Genomic DNA, 19632 nt, shown 5'->3' on the forward strand with positions numbered 1-19632 from the left:
TGTACACACAGCCGTACAGAAGATATTGGACGGCCAGGAGACCAGCACCCCTCTAACCCCATTATCGCAGCTAGCACGTTCGCTTCATCAGAAGGACGTTACCGCCAGGCCTGTAGCGCGAATCTTCCCCTTTAAGCCGGTGGAACGCACGTCGAGGTCCTGTGGCACGCACACGCACAGAGTTCCTAGACGTTACGCACGCCCATTCGCTCCGCGCCTTCATTAGATTGTCGTCTAGAGGCTTCCGTTAGTCAGACATATTGTCCCGAAGGAGCCGGGAGAGGGCCTGACAGACCGGGGGGCAGCATGGGTGAGAACCGGGGGAACGTGACATGGGAAAATTGTGTCATGGGGCTGGAATAGGAGTTCGGGGACAGCGTTACCCGCCTTGTATAGCTTGCTTAGGGACTTATTCACTGGCCACAGCAACCCCACCCTGGAAGTGTGTCAGACCCAGAGAGTGCTGCCCCAGCAGGAGTGTCCTGTGCCCTTGTGTGTGTGGTGGGCTCTCCCCAGACTTTCATTACCTGTCTGCCCTGAATGGTGACCAGTGTTGGTAACCTGTTCAGTAGGTTTGCTCCTTGAATTCCTAGGAGAAGAGGAGTATGTCAGGCTTCAGGGCAATGTGTGTGAATGAAGGAAGGAGCACTCCTGTCTGTGGCATGTCACTTGTCCTCAGGTACTGTCATGGTGAAGGGCAGAGAATACTGAGCACATCTGCTTTCACCTGTCTATCGCACTCCTTATCACACAGAGCCCTTAGAAGTGTTTAGGGACTACTGTGTTGTAGCCAGTACCCTTTTATGTCTGCATCTTTAACTGCTACCGGACCTTTTTATGACACATGCAATTTGCGCAGAAATTTTTCAAATGCTTTTTTTTTGGGGAGAAAAAACGTTCATGAATTATAAAAAAGCTAAAGTTAACCCCCTTTTTTTTATAATGTGAAAGATGTTGCGCCAAGTAAAAAGATGTCACATTTTTTTTCAGAATGTTATGGGTTTATGTCCCATAACCTATCGCGTAAAGTTGCACAATTTTAGAATCTGACTGATATGACTTTGATGGACTTTTACACTCTCTGGCATTAAATCCTTATCAAAGTCGCATGGAAGTAGTGCTGGAACCTTTTCTGAAGTCGAAGCGATTGAATAGTTGTCAATTGGAACTGCTCTCATAGATGCATTTGCATATCCTGCGACTTTGGGTCTTACAAGTTGGATCCTAAATCGAACTGAACCTTAGTGTCAGTGTTTAGGACAAAAAATAAATAAAAACAATGTGGGTTTCCTGGCCCTACTATGGGTACAAAGAACAAATCATGTACATGTGGTATCGCCGCAATCATCAGGAACAGGGGAACATATTTCGTGTTTTTTGTGAGTCTTGGTAATTGCATAAAATAACCAATATAAAAAAAAAAGTTGGTGGGGGGGGGGGGGGGTTTACTCTCTTGCTGTCGCAATTTAAAAACAGGCCAGCACAGCGAGTCATTCATTCACAGGAATTTGTGAATGACAAAACTACAAGTCCCATCAGCAGACCGCTTGTAGAACTGCAAGGGTGCCAGTGAGTGCTTTTGTAGTTCATTCACACTTCCTACAGCTTTAAAACAGAAATCCAATACAAAGGTACTGCAGAAAGCTCTGCAGAAGTCTGACATTGCATCCCTTCTCTGCTGATCCTGAGAAAAAATATAAATTCTCTGAATAATGGCTGTGCTGAGCGGCTCGACTGTGTGTGTGTGTGTGTGCACACGCAATGCATCAGGCTGGCTGCTAAGCTTGGGACTCTGAAGAAAATTGAGATCATTGAAATAACTATCTTCTTGAGTGATTTCCAGCTTCCATAGCCATTGGGCAGGAAGTGTGTAGGTTATGTGTATATACACCCACCTAACCCCCCCCCCCCTTTTTCAGTGCCTTAAAAAAGTATTCATACCCCCTTGACATTTTCCACACTTTCTCATGTTACAACCAAAAACATAAATGTATATTATTGGGATATTATGTGATAGACCAACACAAAGTGGCACATAATTGTGAAGTGGACGTAAAATGATAAACGGTTTTCCAAACTTTTTTTTACAAATATCTGAAAGGTGTGGAGTGCATTTGTATTCAGCCCCCTTTATTCCGATACCCCTAACTAAAATCTAGTGGAACCAACTGCCTTCTGAAGTCATCTAATTTAGTAAAGTCCACCTGTGTGTAATTTAATCTCAGTATAAATACAGCTGTTCTTTGAAGCCCTCATCGGTTTGTTAGAGATCCTTGGTGAACAAACAGCATCAAGAAGGTCAGGGATAAAGTTGTGGAGAAGTTTAACCACTTAAGCCCCAGACCATTTGGCTGGCCAAAGACCAGGCCACTTTTTGTGATTGGGCACTGCGTCACTTTAACTGACAATTGTGCGATGTGGATCCCAAACAAAATTTATGTTTTTTTTTTTCCCCTTTTTTTTTCACAAATGGAGCTTTCTTTTGGTGGTATTTGATCACCTCCTGCGGTTTTTATTTTTTGCGATCTAAACAAATATAAAGCGACAATTTTGAAATAAATATAATATTTACTTTTTACTATAATAAATATCCCCAAAAAATATATTTAAAAAATATTATTTTTCCTCCGTTTAGGCCGATACGTATTCTTCTACATATTTTTGGTAAAATAATTGTACTAAGCCTTTATTGATTGGTTTGCGCAAAAGTTATAGAGTCTACAGGCAAGGAGAGCATTTAATCAGAGAAACAGCCAAGAGGCCAATGGTAACTCTGGATGGGCTGCAGAGATCCACAGCTCAGGTGGGAGAATCTGTCCACGGGACAACTGTTAGTTGTGCACTCCACAAATCTGGCCTTTATGGAAGAGTGGCAAGAAGAACGCCATTGTTGAAAGAAAGCCTTAAAGGCAGGGTTTGACAAATTTGCTTGGAATCTAGGAGCCAGCTAAAAAACTTAGGAGCCAGAAAATGCGCCCCGTCCCGACGAGCTCGCGTGCAGAAGCGAACACATACGTGAGTAGCACCTGCATATGTAAACAGTATTCAAACCACACGTGAGGTATCGTCGCGATCGTTAGAGCGAGAGCAATAATTCTAGCTCTAGACCTTCTCTGTAACTCAAAATGTGCAACCTGTAGATTTTTTTAAACGTTGCCTATGGAGATTTTAAAGGGTAAAAGTTTGTCACCATTCCACGAGCGGACGCAATTTTGAAGTGTGACATGTTGGGTATCAATTTACTCGGCGTAACATTATCTTTCACAATATAAAAAAAAAATTGGGATAACTTTACTGTTACACTTTTTTTAATTAAAAAATATATATTTTTTCCCCAAAAAAGTGCGCTTGTAAGACCGCTGCGCAAATACGGCGTGACAGAAAGTATTGCAACAATCGCCATTTTACTGTCTAGGGTGTTAGAATAAAAAAATATATATAATGTTTGGGGGTTCTAATTAGAGGGAAGGAGATGGCCGCGGCCTCAATTACCGGCCGCCGTGGCCTCAATTACGGGGCGCCAGGTCACAATTTCTTGTCGCAATTGCAACCTGGCGCCCGGATTTTGTCAACCCCTGCCTTAAAGGGGTTGTAAAGGTTCATGTTTTTTCACCTTAATGTATTAAGGTAAAAACATTCGAGGATTAGCGCCCCCCCCCCCCCCCCGAGCCCCTGTTTACTTACCTGACCCCTCGCAAGTCCCGCACCATGAATGCACTTCTAGGCTCATTCATTGGTTGATTGATGGCAGCGCAGCCATTGGCTACCGCTACTGTCATCAAATTAATGACGTGGTGCGCTGGGGGCAGTGCCGAGTGATACAGTCGGCGGCTATGGCTGCAGGCTGTATTATGGGAGCACGCCTGAAACTAACCCCCATGGGAGAGAGCTCCCATAAAAGGGGTTAGTTATTGCGGGGAGGAGCAGAGACAGCTGCCGAGAGACCCTGGAAGACCAGGATCGGGGCCACGCTGTGCAAAACGAGCTGCACAGTGGAGGTTAGTATAACATGTGTTTTTTTTTTTTTTTTTTTTTTTTTTTTTTAAAGGGAACCTTTAGTGTCCCGTTTGCAAAAAGCCATGTGGGGGTTCACGGCAAAAGTGTGTGGCAGAAAACTAACACTGCACATCACCCTGAACATACCATCTCCACAGTGAAACATGATGGTGGCAACATCAAGGTGTGGGGATGCTTTTCTTCAGCAGGAACAGGAAAGCTTGTCAGAGTTGATGGGAAGATAAATGGAGCCAAATGCAGGGCAATCTTAGACAAAACCTGCTCCAGTTTGCAAAAGACTTGAAACTGGGGCGGATGTTCACCTTCCAGCTGAACAACGACCCTAAACACACAACCAGAGCTACAATGAAATGGTTTAGATCAAAGCATATTCATGTGTTTAAATGGCCCAGTCAAAGTCCAGACCTAAATCCAAATGAGAATCTGTGGCAAGACTTGAAAATTGCTGTTCAGACGCTCTCCATCCAATCTGACAGAGCTTGAGCTTTTTTGCAAAGAAGAATGGGCAAGAATTTCACTCTCTAGATGTGCAAAGCTGGTAGAAACATAGCCCCAAAAAATTCAGCTGTAATTGCAGTGAAAGGTGGTTCTACAAAGTAATGACTCAGGGGGGCTGACTACAAATGCACGCCACACTTTTCAGATCTTTATTTTCAAAAAATGTTGAAAACCATTTATCATTTCCCTTTCATTTAAAGGGGTTGTAAAGGATTTTTTTTTTGTCCCCTAAATAGCTTCCTTTACCTCATCCTTCCATTTTGCTTTTAAATGTCCTTATTTCTTCTGAGAATTCCTCACTTCCTGTTCTTCTGTCTGTAACTACACACGGTAATGCAAGGCTTTCTTCCTGGCGTGGAGAAAGCCTCTTGAGGGGGCGAGCAGGAGTGTCAGGACGCCCACTAACACACAGCTCCTTTCTCTATCTGCAAAGTAGAGTGTCCTGACTTGCCTGCTCTCCCCCTCCCCCCTCAAGAGGCTTTCTCCACACCAGGGAGCAAGCCTTGCATTACGGTATGTAGTTACAGACAGAAGAACAGGAAGTCAGCATTTCTCAGAAGAAATAAGGATATTTAAAAGCAAAATCGAAGGATGAGGTAAGTGAATTTTTACCTTTACAACCCCTTTAACAAGTATGTGCCACTTTGTGTTTGTCTCAAAAAAACAATAATGTACATTTACATTTTTGATTGTAACCTGACAGAATGTGGAAAATTTCAAGGGGTATGAAAAAAAAAAAGTGGTTTTCTAGACTAATGGGCAAAGGATTGTTAAACGAATGACAATGGGTGCTGGGCATTCATCTGGTAAGCATGTAGTTTAAAAAAAAAAAAAAAAAACATTTTAAATGAATTTAGGTTTCCATTTGTCTGTACCAGAACCTTATCCTAGATGAGGGCCTGCTATAGATGTTGTCAGCGCCATTCCCAGCACTCCACCATGCTTTTTAACTAGCGTATGCCGAAACATCAAGCTGCCCCTTCCACTGGATGAGTCTGCTCTAGAGGTCGACCGATATTCGGCCATGTTGGAGAAATCGGCCGATTATTATCCAAATTAGGCCGATATTTAACACTGCCCGCACCTGTGTCAGCTGAGTGAGGAGGAGGGTGGCACTGGCAGGTGGCACTGCATGGCACTAGTTGGCACTGGCAGGTTGGCACTAGCAGGCACTGGTTGGCTTTAGCAGGTGGCACTGGCAGGTTTCACAGCCGATTAATGAAACTGCTCTCTGTAGCGCCATCCAACCTCACTGACGGTCTCTCTCTTTCTCTTTCTCTTTCTCTTTCTTTCTTCCCCCCCCCCCCCACGTATTCCACCCTCCTCCTCACTCAGCTGACACGGCTGCAGGCAGTGTTACATATCGGCCTAATTTGGATAATAATCGGCCGATTTTTCCAACATGGCCGATATATATCTGTCGACCTCTAGAGCAGACTCATCCAGTCAATCCATGTGGAAGGGGCGGCTTGATGTTTCGGCACACGCTAGTTGGAACGCATGGTGGAGTGCTGGGATGGCGCTGCCTACGTCAACATGCTTTGTCAGGGCGTATGACGTTCAATGTCTGTCTTTTTAAAGGGAAAATGCCCAATTGCCATCAATTGCCTCAGAACTTCGTTTTGTGGCCATATAGTGGTGACATGTCATATTGTGGCTATTACACTGGGGGGAAAAGGGAAATTGTGCACAATAAGTTAAATATCCCATATTCAATCAATGTATTTACACAGGATAAGAACGAAAGTTTAGGCTATGTCAGTCACCTCTACGATGTTGGGATTGCGAACGGTCACATTTGCTTGTGTTCTCAAACTGTCAAGCCATCAAATGGCTGGTGTCAAAATGGATCACGTGCAGCACCATGGACGTTGCAGATCAAACAGAAGCAGCTTCCTTGGCTGTAAAGATAGGAGGGTTTAAATCCACTTTCAAGCTGTTGGCAGTTTGGCCTCTCTAAATTCAGCAGTGCCTAAAGATGGAGAGCAACTGAGTGAGCATGTGCAGAGCAGGCTGACACTTTGATTTTTAAACCGTAGAGACACTTTTTTTTTCCGCTATACCTGCAAATAGGGCCAGTCTGAAGTGATCTAGCAGGACTTAATTTACTGACTAAAGTTCCACTTTAACGGATTCCTGACCACTACACGCCGATGTACATCGGCAGAATAGCATACCTGTACGTCTCTTCGTAATCCCAGGCTAGCGGGCGCAATTTTTTTTTTTTTACAAAAATATGTAGAATACATATAGGCCTAAATGGATAAAGTGGTGTGTGTGTGTGTGTGTGTGTGTGCGCACACACACACACACACACACACACACACACACACACACACACACACACACACACACACACACACACACACATATATATATATATATATATATATATATATATATATATATATATATATATATATATATATATATATATATATATATATATATATATATATATATATATATATATATATATATATATATATATATATCTCATGCACAGATTGCTCTCGCTCTAATCTGCCCACAGTTAAAATGGTTGCAGCCGGACTCAGTGGAGGGAGATTCACAGTATGTGTATGTATGTGTGTGTATATATATATATATATATATATATATATATATATATATATATATATATATACACACATATAATGCAAAGTGGTTGGAGGGAAACTTCAGAATGGTAAATACGTTTTTATTACAAATTATGTGAGCAGACAGCAGTTTCTCTTTAAGAATTGTTCCTAGTATCACAGTATTCATGCCCCACAAGTAAAAATTCTGTTCATTCCCCACCAGATTCCATAACGAGCCCCAGGAAGGACAACAGTCGCATGAAGAGCTATAAAAATAAGGCTCTAAACACAGAAGAGATGCGCAGAAGGCGTGAAGAGGAGGGAATTCAACTCCGCAAACAGAAACGTGAACAACAGGTCAGTATATCTGGATTAAAAATATTATGTAGAGCAAAACAGCTAGCCTGATTGTAAAACTCTTTCATAATATTTGTAGAAAGAGTACAGTGTGTAAACAGAGAGGAGGGTATTCCTGCAGAATAAATTAGACAATTTCTTACATGTAGTACTAGTTATCAGCTTCTAGAGTATATCCTATTAGAGCAGTGGTTCTCAACCTGGGGGTCAAATGATGATTTGCCAGGGGGTCACCAAATCCTGGGCTGTTCCTGGAGCCCGCAGCCGCCCATTCAGTTCACGGCATGGCTGGGGGCAGAGACTAGAAGTCAGCTGATGTGAGGAATGTGAAGTGGGAGAGGCTGGAAGAGACCCTATCTCCTGATTTCAGCATAGGTGTCACTGCTTCAAGACACCACAATGTCTGAGACACCGTGAATGCGGAGTAACACTACCTGTGATTAGAGTTGCCATTAAAAGTCCCCACTATAGTTCTCAGATCAGCAGATGACCTTGATTAAGAGCACCTAAGTTGACTGATCAGAACTCCCGCCACTAATCCTATTAACCCCACCATGAAATAATAGAAGGAATACAAATAGAGACTACATGGAAGGGAGAGAAAAAGGGGAACGAAAGACGGCTAGAGAGAGGGATGGGGAAAAAAAAGAGGAAGAAAGAGAGGTACATCCTCAAATGTATCATAAGGGGTTTTAATACTGTATGAGTGGAAGGGAGTGCTAAATGTCCGTGGGTTAGGGGCACAAATTACTTGCCTTGGATGCTGACAACCCACGCTACGAAAATAATTTTACCGTTAGGGGTCCCCGGAACTTGGGGAATTTTATCAAGGGGTCACGGCACTAGAATGGTTGAGAACCACTGTATTAGAGCATATAAAGCCATTAGGCTGCACTCAAAGGATGTCAGGCTAGGCATGCATATATCCTCTATTCACTATCTAGTAATGTCGGTGCAACGGAACCCCAAATGGGACAGGGGTTAACGCCGTGTATCGACACTCCACAATCCGGCGACACGACCCATACGAATCCCCCCCCCCCCCCCCCCGAAATGAGACACAGCTCTGTTCTCTGGTTCAACAGGAATAGACAATTTTTATTGAGAAGGCAGGCTCTTGTATACACCAAAAAGAATACTTGCAGTAATCAAATGGACAATGACACACTCCACCCACAACATCATACAATGGTTACTAACGAGCCCCCCCTCAATACACATCTTTTAGTAGACAGACATCTGGCACCAGCTCTTGATATTAACTACAGCTTATAAGTCAGACATCTGACCTTTTAGACTGTCTTGTTAACTCACAATCCACATTTATCAATAGAACTTCACACAATGACAGGTTCTTAGGAGCCAGACTAAGATTCATTTACATGACAGTAGCAGACGACATTAACACCTAAACAGTCGGTGTTCCCACATTGAATGAGTGGCTTTCTATTGACCGGTTGGGTTTAGAATCAATAACCTGTAATATTTCAAGATATCCTGGAATACATTGTGAATTATTATTGCCCCAGCTCATGTAATCCAATATATCATTTCTTAGTCATCCTATGCCCCTAGTGGACATAGGATGACTTTAGACATGAGTCATCGGTGAAGCTGAAACAGGAGTACCCCACACCCTGCAAGAGCCTCTGGGTCCCACGGGCCATTCCGTTACAGTTGGTTTCTGCAGCACGTAGGTATGCGCTGCCCCTCATACACAAAAACGGAAAGGGGGAATCAAACTGAGAGAATAGAAAGGGCAAAGAGTGAAACCTGGAGATTTCACCAGATGCAAAGTCTACTTCACTTTTCAGGGTGTAATTGGTTATAAATGTATGGGTCCCATGTTTTGTCAAATTGTTTAGGGGTGTCATTGATTATCCCAGCAATTATTTTTTTTTTCCCCCATCATTATCCGGTTAATGACCGCCCACTGTATATATACGTCCTGTTTTTAAAGATGGATATCTCAGTAACGGCAGCAGCTGCTGCCACAACCGAGATATCCATCTCTTCAGTGAGCGGTCCTGTGAACGATAGCGGCGGTCTCCGCGGCGGATTCGCCGCTAAATCATCGTTATCGGTGGCGGGAGAGGGGGCTCCTGCCGCTCTTCCGCGCCCTCCGCCGCTTACCGGAGCTGTCGGCAGTGGCGGAGGCGATCAGCTGCTGTGTGGGGATGCGAGTGAGGGCAAGATGGCCCCCACCCGTCCCCATAGCATTGCTGGGTGGAAGTGACGTCAAAACGTCAGTCCTGCCCAGCGTCTTAAAGAGACATCATTTTTTTTATTTATTTTATTTTTTTTCAAATGACAACATTTTTTTTTTTTTTTTTTGCATTTAAGTCTAAATATGAGATCTAAAGTCTTTTTGACCCCTCATATTTAAGAGGACCTGTTAAGGTTTTTTTTCTATTACAAGGGATGTTTACATTCCTTGTAATAGGAAGAAAAATGATACATTTTTTTTTATTTCAGTGTAAAAAATTATAAAATAAATAAGAAAACCAAAACTTTTTTTTTTTTTTTTTTTTTAAGCGCCCCGTCCCGACGAGCTCGCGCGCAGAAGCATACGCGAGTAGCACCCGCATATGAAAACGGTGTTTAAACCACACAAGTGAGGTATCGCCGCGATCAATAGAGCGAGAGCAATAATTCTAGCCCTAGACCTCCTCTGTAGCTCAAAAAATGAAACCTATAGAATTTTTTAAACGTCGCCTATGGATTTTTAAGAGTAAAAGTTTGACGCCATGCCACGAGCAGGCGCAATTTTTAAGCGTGACATGTTGGTTATCATTTTACTCGGCATAACATTATCTTTCACAATATATAAAAAAATTGGGCCAAATTTATTTTATTTTTTAATTCAAAAAAGTGATTTTTTTTTTTTACTAAAGTGTGCTTGTAAGACCGCTGCGCAAATACGGTGTGACAAAAAGTATTGCAGTGACCGCCATTTTATTCTCTAGGGTGTTGAAAAAAATATATATAATGTTTGGGTTTTTTAGGTAATTTTCTAGCAAAAAAAACTGTTTGTCTTGTAAACACCAAATCTGAAAAACACCTTCTGTCTTTAAGTGGTTAACCAACAAATATTCCTTTTAGCCTATACTAAGGAAACGGGTTTTCTCCATGCACTATTGATAGTAATTGAATATAGTAATAGTATTTGGTTCATTAAAGCGGTAGTTCACCCTCCTTCACCTCATTATTCCATTACTTTCGGCATCGTAGCGCGAGCTACGGTATGCCGGTCTTAAATTTTTAATCCCCGTACTCACTGTGCTATTGTTGATTGAAGAATCCGACTCCCGCGGGGAATGGGCGTGCCTATGGAGAGGGAGGATGATTGACGGCCGGCTCTGGCACGTCACGCTCCCCGAAGACAGCCGGAGTAGGTCTCGGCTATTCACAGCGCCTGCGCACAGGCTATGCGCAGGCGCCGTGAATAGCCAAGCCTATTTCGGCTATTTCCGGAGAAGCGTGACGTGCCAGGGCCGGCCGTCAATCACCTTCTCTCACCATAGGAACGCCCATTCCCCGGATTCTTCAATCAACGATAGCACAGTGAGTACGGGGATTAAAAATTTAGGACCGGCATACCGTAGCTCGTGCTACGATGCCGAAAGTAATGGAATAATAAAAAAAAACATTTTTTTTTTTTTTTTAACAGGGTGAACCCCCGCTTTAAGCAGAGCCATTTGACATTTTTGAGGGATTTACAGCCCAGTAATCTGCTGGAGTATTGAAAACCCCCATTCTAATACTCCCTAATATGGGGGCGTTCCCACTATACGTGGTACTAGTGCCTTGTAGGACATCCTCGAAAGCATAGTGAGGAGGTTCTCGGATGTCTTTGCAAGGCGGGAAGGAACTAGATGCCACCTAGTTGAGACCTTTTTAGATTTTCTTCTATCAGTGATACATTTTAAAATGCCACAAAAGTAAGATTAGTAACAGATGTGCAACTGGGTTGGCTCCATATCTACAGAGATCTCCCTATCCCAGTATATCATATAACCCATTTTGTTAGGAGGGTTGAGCAAAAGCCTGTAGATCGTGGATATGCCTGACTGAAGCTCATATTGTTGCAGTGTTAAGTTATACTAAGTTTGTCTTAAAGAGGAAGTAAACCCTGTTGGGCTGTTGAAAAGCCCACAATGTCCTCCATTCTTCATCCCTCTTCCTTCCGGGGCTGCGAACTCCGGCTCTGTGACTGGCCGGAGTTGTGTGTGCGGTGCCAGTCACGGCATGCCCCCAGCTTGAAACGGCACAGCGTGCCCTTTCAAGACCGCTCATGTGCAGTAGAAGGCATCGTTCCGGGACATTGCAAATATCTCCTAAACCATGTAGGTTTAGGAGATATTTCCCCTATCGTCTTTCAGGGCAGCACCTTGAGAGCGTGGCTCCACCCACTTGACAGGAAACACACCTCCACCAAACTTCTTAAAAGGGAGGCTCCTTCCACTTATCAGTCTTTGTGTTTCCTCTGGTGGGAACACATGTGGGGGTTAAGAGCTCTCTAGGTACTACCTGAGAGGTCTGATCTCCCTACTCCACCTGTGTTTTTTTTTTTCTTACCTCCAGAGAGTCTGTTCCTCCCATTCACTGGATAGAGAGTGCCTTGTGCATGGGCTCCTTCTTCCTCATCGGTGCTCAGTGAGCCAGGGACTGCTCCGGGTTACTGCTCCTTGGCAAGGTAGAAAGCGCGGACATCTTTTTTCCTGTCCGGGCAGCCGAACGCCGCCGCCATCTTGGGAAGGTCAGTCAGGCTGCTTCCCCCGGAAGTGAGGTAACCGGAAGGGGCGGCATCCTACGACGCCCGCCGCAGGGCATGGACGTCATTTCCGCCAGGAAGCACTGAGGGAGGAGGGAGGAACAGGTCTGGTGCCTTGTTAGCTGGTTCTGGTCCGGTACAGTGGTGCTAGTGGAGTCCGGAACCGGCAGTTTGGCCACGAGCATCACACTGCTGCCTCAACATGGACGCAGGATCTGCAGTGAGTGGAACAGACACTGGCACCAGCAAGGCCCAGGTAAGGGGTAGACTGAGGTTCTACCCTCATTTACTATGGGGTCTCTCTAGCTCTCTTCTCCCTTTTTAGGGGGGGGGGTGTGAGTGTTTCCCCCCCCCCCTGTTTGGGCACATGAGTGTAGTGGATCTCTTACTGTGCACCTGTAGTGAGCATCTTGATTGGTTTTCAGGCTGACTCAAATGGATGGTTTGTTTTTTTTTTTTTTTTTTTTTTTTTTTTTCCTTATCCTGGCAGGCCAAGAGCTCTGATTCTGGGAATAAAAAGAAATGTCCTTCATGCAAGTCTAAACGATCTGAAGGCTGGAGAAAAAAGCTTTATGTCAGACATGTATTGACTCATTAGTGAAGGAGGAAGCGTCTGCCGCTTGTAGCGACATAATCGCATCTGTTAAAGAATTGGATGCTACTATTCAGTCCTTTAAGTCCTCACTCAAGAAACCATCCGTGAGACAGACCTCTACCTCACAATCCTCACAAGACTCACTGTTGGTCCCTGTAGTGGAGGCAGAAGAGGAAGGTCCCTCCCCCTCACATTCTCTAGAATCAGATGAGGAGGAGGATGAGCTGGAGAATATGTCTTCAAAATATAAATTGTCTTTGGACAGGATGTATGCAGTAATCTGTGAGCCCAAGATACGTACCTTCCCAGTCCATACAGTTAATTTCTGAAGCGATCAAGAAAGAATGGACCGATCCTGAAAAGAAACCTTTCTGTGCTAAGGCGCACACAAGAAAAGGTTTCCTTTTGACGAAGACCCAGCAGCTCCCTGGAATAAAGTTCCAAAACTCGATGCAGCCTTTTCTCAAGTTCTTCAGATCTAGCATTTGAGGACATGGGGATTCTGAAAGACCCCATGGATAAGAGGATGGATCAGCAATTAAAGAGGGCTTGGCAATCCATCATGGGCAACCTTAAGCCAGCAATGGCGACTACTTGCGTCTCCAGAAATATGGAGTATTGGTTGAACCAGCTTAACCACTTCCATACCAGGTACTTACGCAGCTTCCCGCCCAAGCCAATTTTCAGCTTTCAGCACTGTCGCACTTTGAATGGCAATTGCGCGGTCATGCTACACTGTACCCAAACAAAATTGGCGTCCTTTTTTCCCCACAAATAGAGCTTTCTTTTGGTGGTATTCGATCACCTCTGCGATTTTTTTTTTTTTTTTTGCGCAACAACTAAAAAAAGGCTGAAAATTTGGAAAAAAAATTACGTTTTTATTTTTTTCTGTTAATTTTTTTGTAAATAAGTTTTCTCTTTCAATTACGGGCACCGATATGGCGGCACTAATGGGCACCGATGAGATGGCACTGATGGACATCGATGAGGTAGTACTGACGGGCACAGATGAGGTGGCACTGATTGGCGGCGCTGGTATGCGACACTGATGGGCACACATAGGCGGCACTGATGGGCACACATAGGCGGCACTGATGGGCACACATAGGCGGCACTGATGGGCACACATAGGCGGCACTGATGGGCACACATAGGCGGCACTGATGGGCACTCATGGGCGGCACTGGGCACTCATAGGCGGCACAGATGGGCACTCATGGGCGGCACTGATGGATACTTATGGGTGGCACAGATGGGCACTGATAGGTGGGCACTGGGCATGGATGGGCACTGTGGGGTGGCACTGATGGACACTGGGGTGGCACTGATGGACACTGGGGTGGCGCTGATGGACACTGGGTGGCGCTGATGGACACTGGGGTGGCAGCACTGATTTTTGCCAGGTTGCCAGTCAGTGCCCATTTGTGGGCACTGACTGGCATCTTTTTTTTTTTCTTTATGCTTTTTTTTTTTTTTTTTTTAGACTTTTTTTTTTCTGTCTTTTTTTTTTTTTGCCCACCCTGGTGGTCCAGTGTGGCGATCCGAGGGGGGGCTGCGCTGATAAACAATCAGCGCTAACCCCCCCTGTCAGGAGAGCCGCCGATCGGCTATCCTCTACTCGCGTCTGTCAGACGCGAGTGAGGAAGAGCCATCAACGGCTCTTCCTGTTTACATCGTGATCAGCCGTGGTTGGACACGGCTGATCACGTAGTAAAGAGTCTCCGCCGGAGGCTCTTTACCGAGATCGGAGATGCAGGGTGTCAGACTGACACCCCGCATCACCGATCGCCGCGATGCGCGCCCCCACGGGCGCGCGCGGCATGAAATCCTGCAGGACGTTCTAGAACGTCCTGTCAGGATTTCATAACCACTTCCCGGACGTAAATCGGCCATAGGCCGGGCGGGAAGTGGTTAAGGATCATATAATAGCTGATTCTCCAAAGCAAGAAATCCTAGACTCCTTTTCAACCCTGTCAACAGGGTCAAAAATCTTTTGACAAAGGAGTGCTTTATGGCATCAATCGACCTGCGAGATGCATATGCCAATAGCCCCTCAATCCCACAAATTTCTAAGATTGGCGGTAAACATGGGAAAAGAGGTCGTGCAATTCAAAGCCCTCCCCTCCGGCCTTTCCTCGGTTCCGAGAATATTTACAAAGGTCATGGCAGAGGCCCTCGCTCCTCTTCACTTACAGGGGGTAGCAGTAATTCCATACCTGGACGACCTGCTCTTCTTTGCCCCCTCCAGGGAGAAATTGTTGGAGGATCTCGAAAGAGCTCGCAGTCATCTAGAGGAATTGGGCTGGATCATAAATATGGGAAAATCAAATTTCAACCCAACCCAAGAGGCACAATTTATGGGGTATCAGATAAGCTCACTGGAGCAAAGAATTTTTCTCCCAGAATACAAAAAACTAAAGATACTAAGGGTCGTAGCCTCCTTACAGACAAATCAAGAGCTATCAGTCAGACAAGTAATTTCAGCTCTGGGAACCCTTACCTCATCTATGCCAGCGGTGCAGTGGGCAAGGCTTCACTTCAGACCGCTTCAGAGTTTCCTCCTGAAAATATGGGATCACAGGACAGAATCTCTGGAGGCAAAGGTAAAAATCCCCACCAAGGTAAAACTATCGCTTTGGTGGTGAAGTAAAAAAAAACTGTCAGCAGGCCTGTTATGGTCATTTCCAATAGAAAGAGTGGTAACGACAGACGCCATCCTATGGGGATGGGGGGCCCACCTGGGTCAGAACTATGCTCAGAGTGTTTGGTGTCCCGGTCAGAAGCAGAAAAGTCCTCCAATTGAGAGAACTAAGGGCAGTGGCCTTAGCTTTGGATGCCTTCTCCGCAGACCTTCAAGGTGCCCATGTTCCAGTCTTCTCGGATAATGCCACTACCATAGCCTACTTAAACAGGCAAGGAGGCACAAGAAGCAAGACACTTCAGCTTCTCGCCTCAGACATCCTGAACTGGGCAGAAAATCATTTGCTGTCCTTTATCAGCGGTCCACCTCAAAGGCACTTTAAATATAGTGGTGGATTTTCTAAGCAGAAGACGGATTCAGGAAACAGAATGGACCCTAAATCCGGAAGTCTTCACATTGATCACCCGAGCCTGGGGCCAACCACAAATAGACCTATTTGCGTCAGAAGAAAATACACAATTTCCGTCTTTTTTACTCCGTTCACAGAAACGACAGTTCCCAGGGAACAGATGCGTTAATACAGCCTTGGAACTTCCAGCTGGCTTACGCCTTCCCTCCGTTTCAACTAATTCCATTGGTACTGAGGAAGATTCAGAAGGAGAAGGTGGAAGTAATTCTAATTACTCCATTCTGGCCAAAAAGGGCTTGGTTTACCACCATTCTTCGAATGGCAGTCAGGCCGCCTTGGCGGCTGCCGCTCCGGCAGGACTTGCTTCTACGGGGTCCGATATGCAATCCGGAGGTGGCCTGTCTAAGCCTCACGACGTGGTAGCTGAGAGGCAGTTATTGAGACGAAATGGTCTGTCTCGACCACTTGTGACTACCTTACTTTCCAGTAGAAAGGTGGTTACCAGGAAGATCTATGCTAAATACTGGAAGGTCTACAACTCCTGGTGTCACTCGCCTAATAGAGTGGTGAAAAATCTAGTGTCAATTCTGGAATTTCTTCAGAATGGAGCAGAAAAGGGCTTGTCAGTCATTACACTTAAAGTGCAGATAGCGCATTGGGAGTTTTTCTGGAAAGGCCTATATCTTCAGAATCCATTAGTGTCAAGATTTTTCAAGGCGATTTCTAGGTCCAGACCAGCTCCCGTGCGACACTTCCCCAGTTGGGATTTGTCAGTGGTTCTTCAGTCACTATCTAAGGAACCTTTGAACCGCTACAAGACATTTCTCTGACGTACCTTACTTTCAAAACGGTGTTCCTAGTGGCAATTACGACAGCCAGAAGAATCGGTGAGCTGCACGCCCTGTCAATAAAGAAACGGGATCTTCTGTCAGCAAGCGATCAGGCTTTTGGCAGAAAGGTCTTGCAGGCTGTGGTCCCTCCCTATGTGGGTAAGTCTCTGTTATCCTCTGAAGGTGCTGTCCTGAAGGACTCATGGAAAACAAGTTACCGGTAAGTCTAACTTGACTTTTCAAGCACCTACAGGTAAGCCCTTAATCTAGGCTTACTTGTAGGTTAAAGTGGTTGTAAAGGGTTTTACAACCACTGTAACCTGTGTGTTTTTATTTTTATTATTTTCCCAAGCCATCTTCCAGGACCGCTTCACGAGAGAAAGACCCCCTCCCACCTAGAAAAGAAACGCATGATCCTTATTGATATAAAAAGACCACACCCTCATCAGTAGCTCAGTTTTATGTGCTATAAAGGCCACCATACCCTGACCCTGCTGGGCTGGATGTTGACAGCCAGCATGACGTTTGCGCACTAGGCTGTGCATTTTGGGGCTTTCCAGACCTGAATGCACTGTGTAAGCCATGGAGCACTTTCCAGGTCCAGAGTCATGCCACAGTTCCAATTGTGACCCTGTCTCTGAATACTGAAATCAGGCCAGTCGGACTAAAGCACAGTGTGCTACATCAGTCTACACAGCTGGGTGCTTTTTCTAATTCCCCGCCAGTACTGGTTTTACAGTGGTGAGGGTTAAGGTTGTGGGGCTGAGCACTAAAGCCTTATGCTAAGTGGGGTTCTGCTTGCACTCCATGCTCTATACCTGACATTCATCCTGGATGAAGCGCCACCCCGCTGCTGTTCCTGCTGCTCAAACACCACATGGATGTAATCTGGAACCAAAGACACCTATTTTGTTATTGGGTCTTCATCGGATGTAGTTCGTATTACCCTGTATCTGGAGGATCTGGCTGCTGCTCTAGGCCTTGGGTTGTTAGAGCACCAAAGGGGCCAGTTTACTGTCCGGGGGGGGGGGGGGGGGGGTTGAGATGTGGTCAGTAGGAATTTAAAAATGCCTCAGTGTCATTGGGAGTAAACAATGACTCGGGCTTGGCAATCGGTGGGAGAAAATAAAAATATTCCAAACTCACCTGTGGTTAAGGGTCCTGGGCCCCAGCTGAAATCTGTTTGAACTCTTCCCCTTTGAGAAGCAACTTGTAAATAAATAAATGGTTTGTTCCCATCGTAGATACACCAGTAAGCCACTTTATTGGGAATACCGCTAAACTGGTTGAGGGTGTGCTTGCCTTTCTGGGTTTTACCGACATGCAGTTATAGACCCTTCTTAAAGGCCATTTTAAATTGGCTGCTCTGTCCCCTGTTGGCGACAACCTTAAAGTGTTTGTAAACCTCAGACCTGAAATGAGAACAAAGCATCTCCCTCTGTAGTGTGTACTTGTCTCAAGTAAAAGCGCTAAATGTAATTTCTGTCTGCTGCTTTGTTCCTCTATCGGCACCAATCCCTTCTGGCAAATTTTCCTGACACCAAGAGAAAAAAGGTTATTGGAGGGACCTCCAGCATATTGACAGCCTCATCTGAAGCAAGAACGCAGAAGAAGCCCAACAGAGGAAAACCACATAATTTACAAATTACAAATAAATATCACAAATCTTTAAAGGGGAAAAAAAATAAAATGTTTCCAATATCCTTGCAAAAGCACTTAACCGTCCCCACAAACTCTTCAACTTAGTCGCTTGAACCATGAATCCAGTCTGCCTAGAGGCTCCGAATTTTGAGTTACAAGATTTTTGCAATGAATTATTGGATTATTTCATTAACAAAATTGAAAAAATCTGTGAAACAATTCAGCAAAAAAACACCACCAGCCCCCTCCCCTGTAAATCTCAAAGGTTATATTAATACAAACATGCCTCAATCAACAAATTTTACACTAAAGTCTATCTCCATCGACGCCACCATAAATATCATCGGTACCCTGCGAGACAGTACATCGCCTAATGACATCATTCCCACAAAACTGCTAAAAGAATGTGCCGATATTTTGGCACCGGCTATCGCGCACCTCATAAACCAATCATTCAAGGAAGGTACGCTGCTGACCTCCCTGAAACAAGGTATAATTAAACCCATTCTAAAAAAAAAAAAAACCTTGAATACAAAGACCCTAATCATCATCGACCTATAACAGACCTAAACGTCTTCTCCAAGGTAATGGAGAAAGCAGTAGTGCAACAGCTACAACACCATTTAGACACCCACAAACTACTGGACCCACTTCAATCGGGTTTCCATCCAGGTCATGGGACGGAAACCGCACTTCTCAAAATATGGGATGATGCTCTTGAAGCAGCAGACGAAGGAGAATCTTGTCTTCTGATACTGTTGGACCTTAGTGTGGCTTTTGATGCAGTAGACCACAGCTGACTCGCCTAGCAGAAGTAGCTAGAGTGGCAGACTCGGCTCTACCCTGGTTCTCCTTTCTGGAAAACCAATCCCAGACAGTGAAACCTAGGCCCTTTCACTTCTGAAAAACGTCATGCGGCGTCCCTCAAGGGTCACCCCTGTCGCCTGTACTATTCAATATTTATCTCCGCCCTCTCCTCAAAATCATCAGTAATCAGAATTTACTCTACCATTCCTACGCTGATGACACCCAACTTTACTTCCGTATCGGCAGCAAAAAGGATCATTATCTCGGACTAGCGAAATGCCTCCCTCTGATGGATAACTGGATGACGGAGAGTTACCTTAAACTCAATGGATCAAAAACAGAACTTCTGTTCCTCGCTAATCGAAAGACTTCCTACAACAACATGGATGCCCCTGCCCATCTTGGGACAAACCATCACCCCTAGCACCAAAGTCAAAAGCCACGGAGTCACATTTGACTCCGACATGACAATGGATGCACA

At 44.9% G+C, this 19632-nt stretch overlaps 1 protein-coding gene across 3 annotated transcripts in view; it reads left to right on the forward strand.

Moving 5' to 3' along the window:
- Nucleotides 1-201: 201 nt before the first annotated feature.
- KPNA6 (karyopherin subunit alpha 6) overlaps nucleotides 202-19632 on the forward strand; it is a 68301-nt gene continuing 48870 nt past the window's right edge. For all 3 annotated transcript variants that reach the window (XR_005746993.1, XM_040337057.1, XM_040337056.1), the window contains exons 1-2: nucleotides 202-310; nucleotides 7321-7454. Coding sequence is in view for 2 of the 3 variants with exons in the window: in XM_040337057.1 (XP_040192991.1) it covers nucleotides 307-310; nucleotides 7321-7454 (138 nt within the window). In the remaining variant the exon portion in view is untranslated. The remainder of the gene's footprint in view (nucleotides 311-7320; nucleotides 7455-19632) is intronic.

This window comes from Rana temporaria, chromosome 2 (assembly GCF_905171775.1).
Source record: "Rana temporaria chromosome 2, aRanTem1.1, whole genome shotgun sequence".
In the NCBI taxonomy this organism is placed as follows: domain Eukaryota; kingdom Metazoa; phylum Chordata; class Amphibia; order Anura; family Ranidae; genus Rana; species Rana temporaria.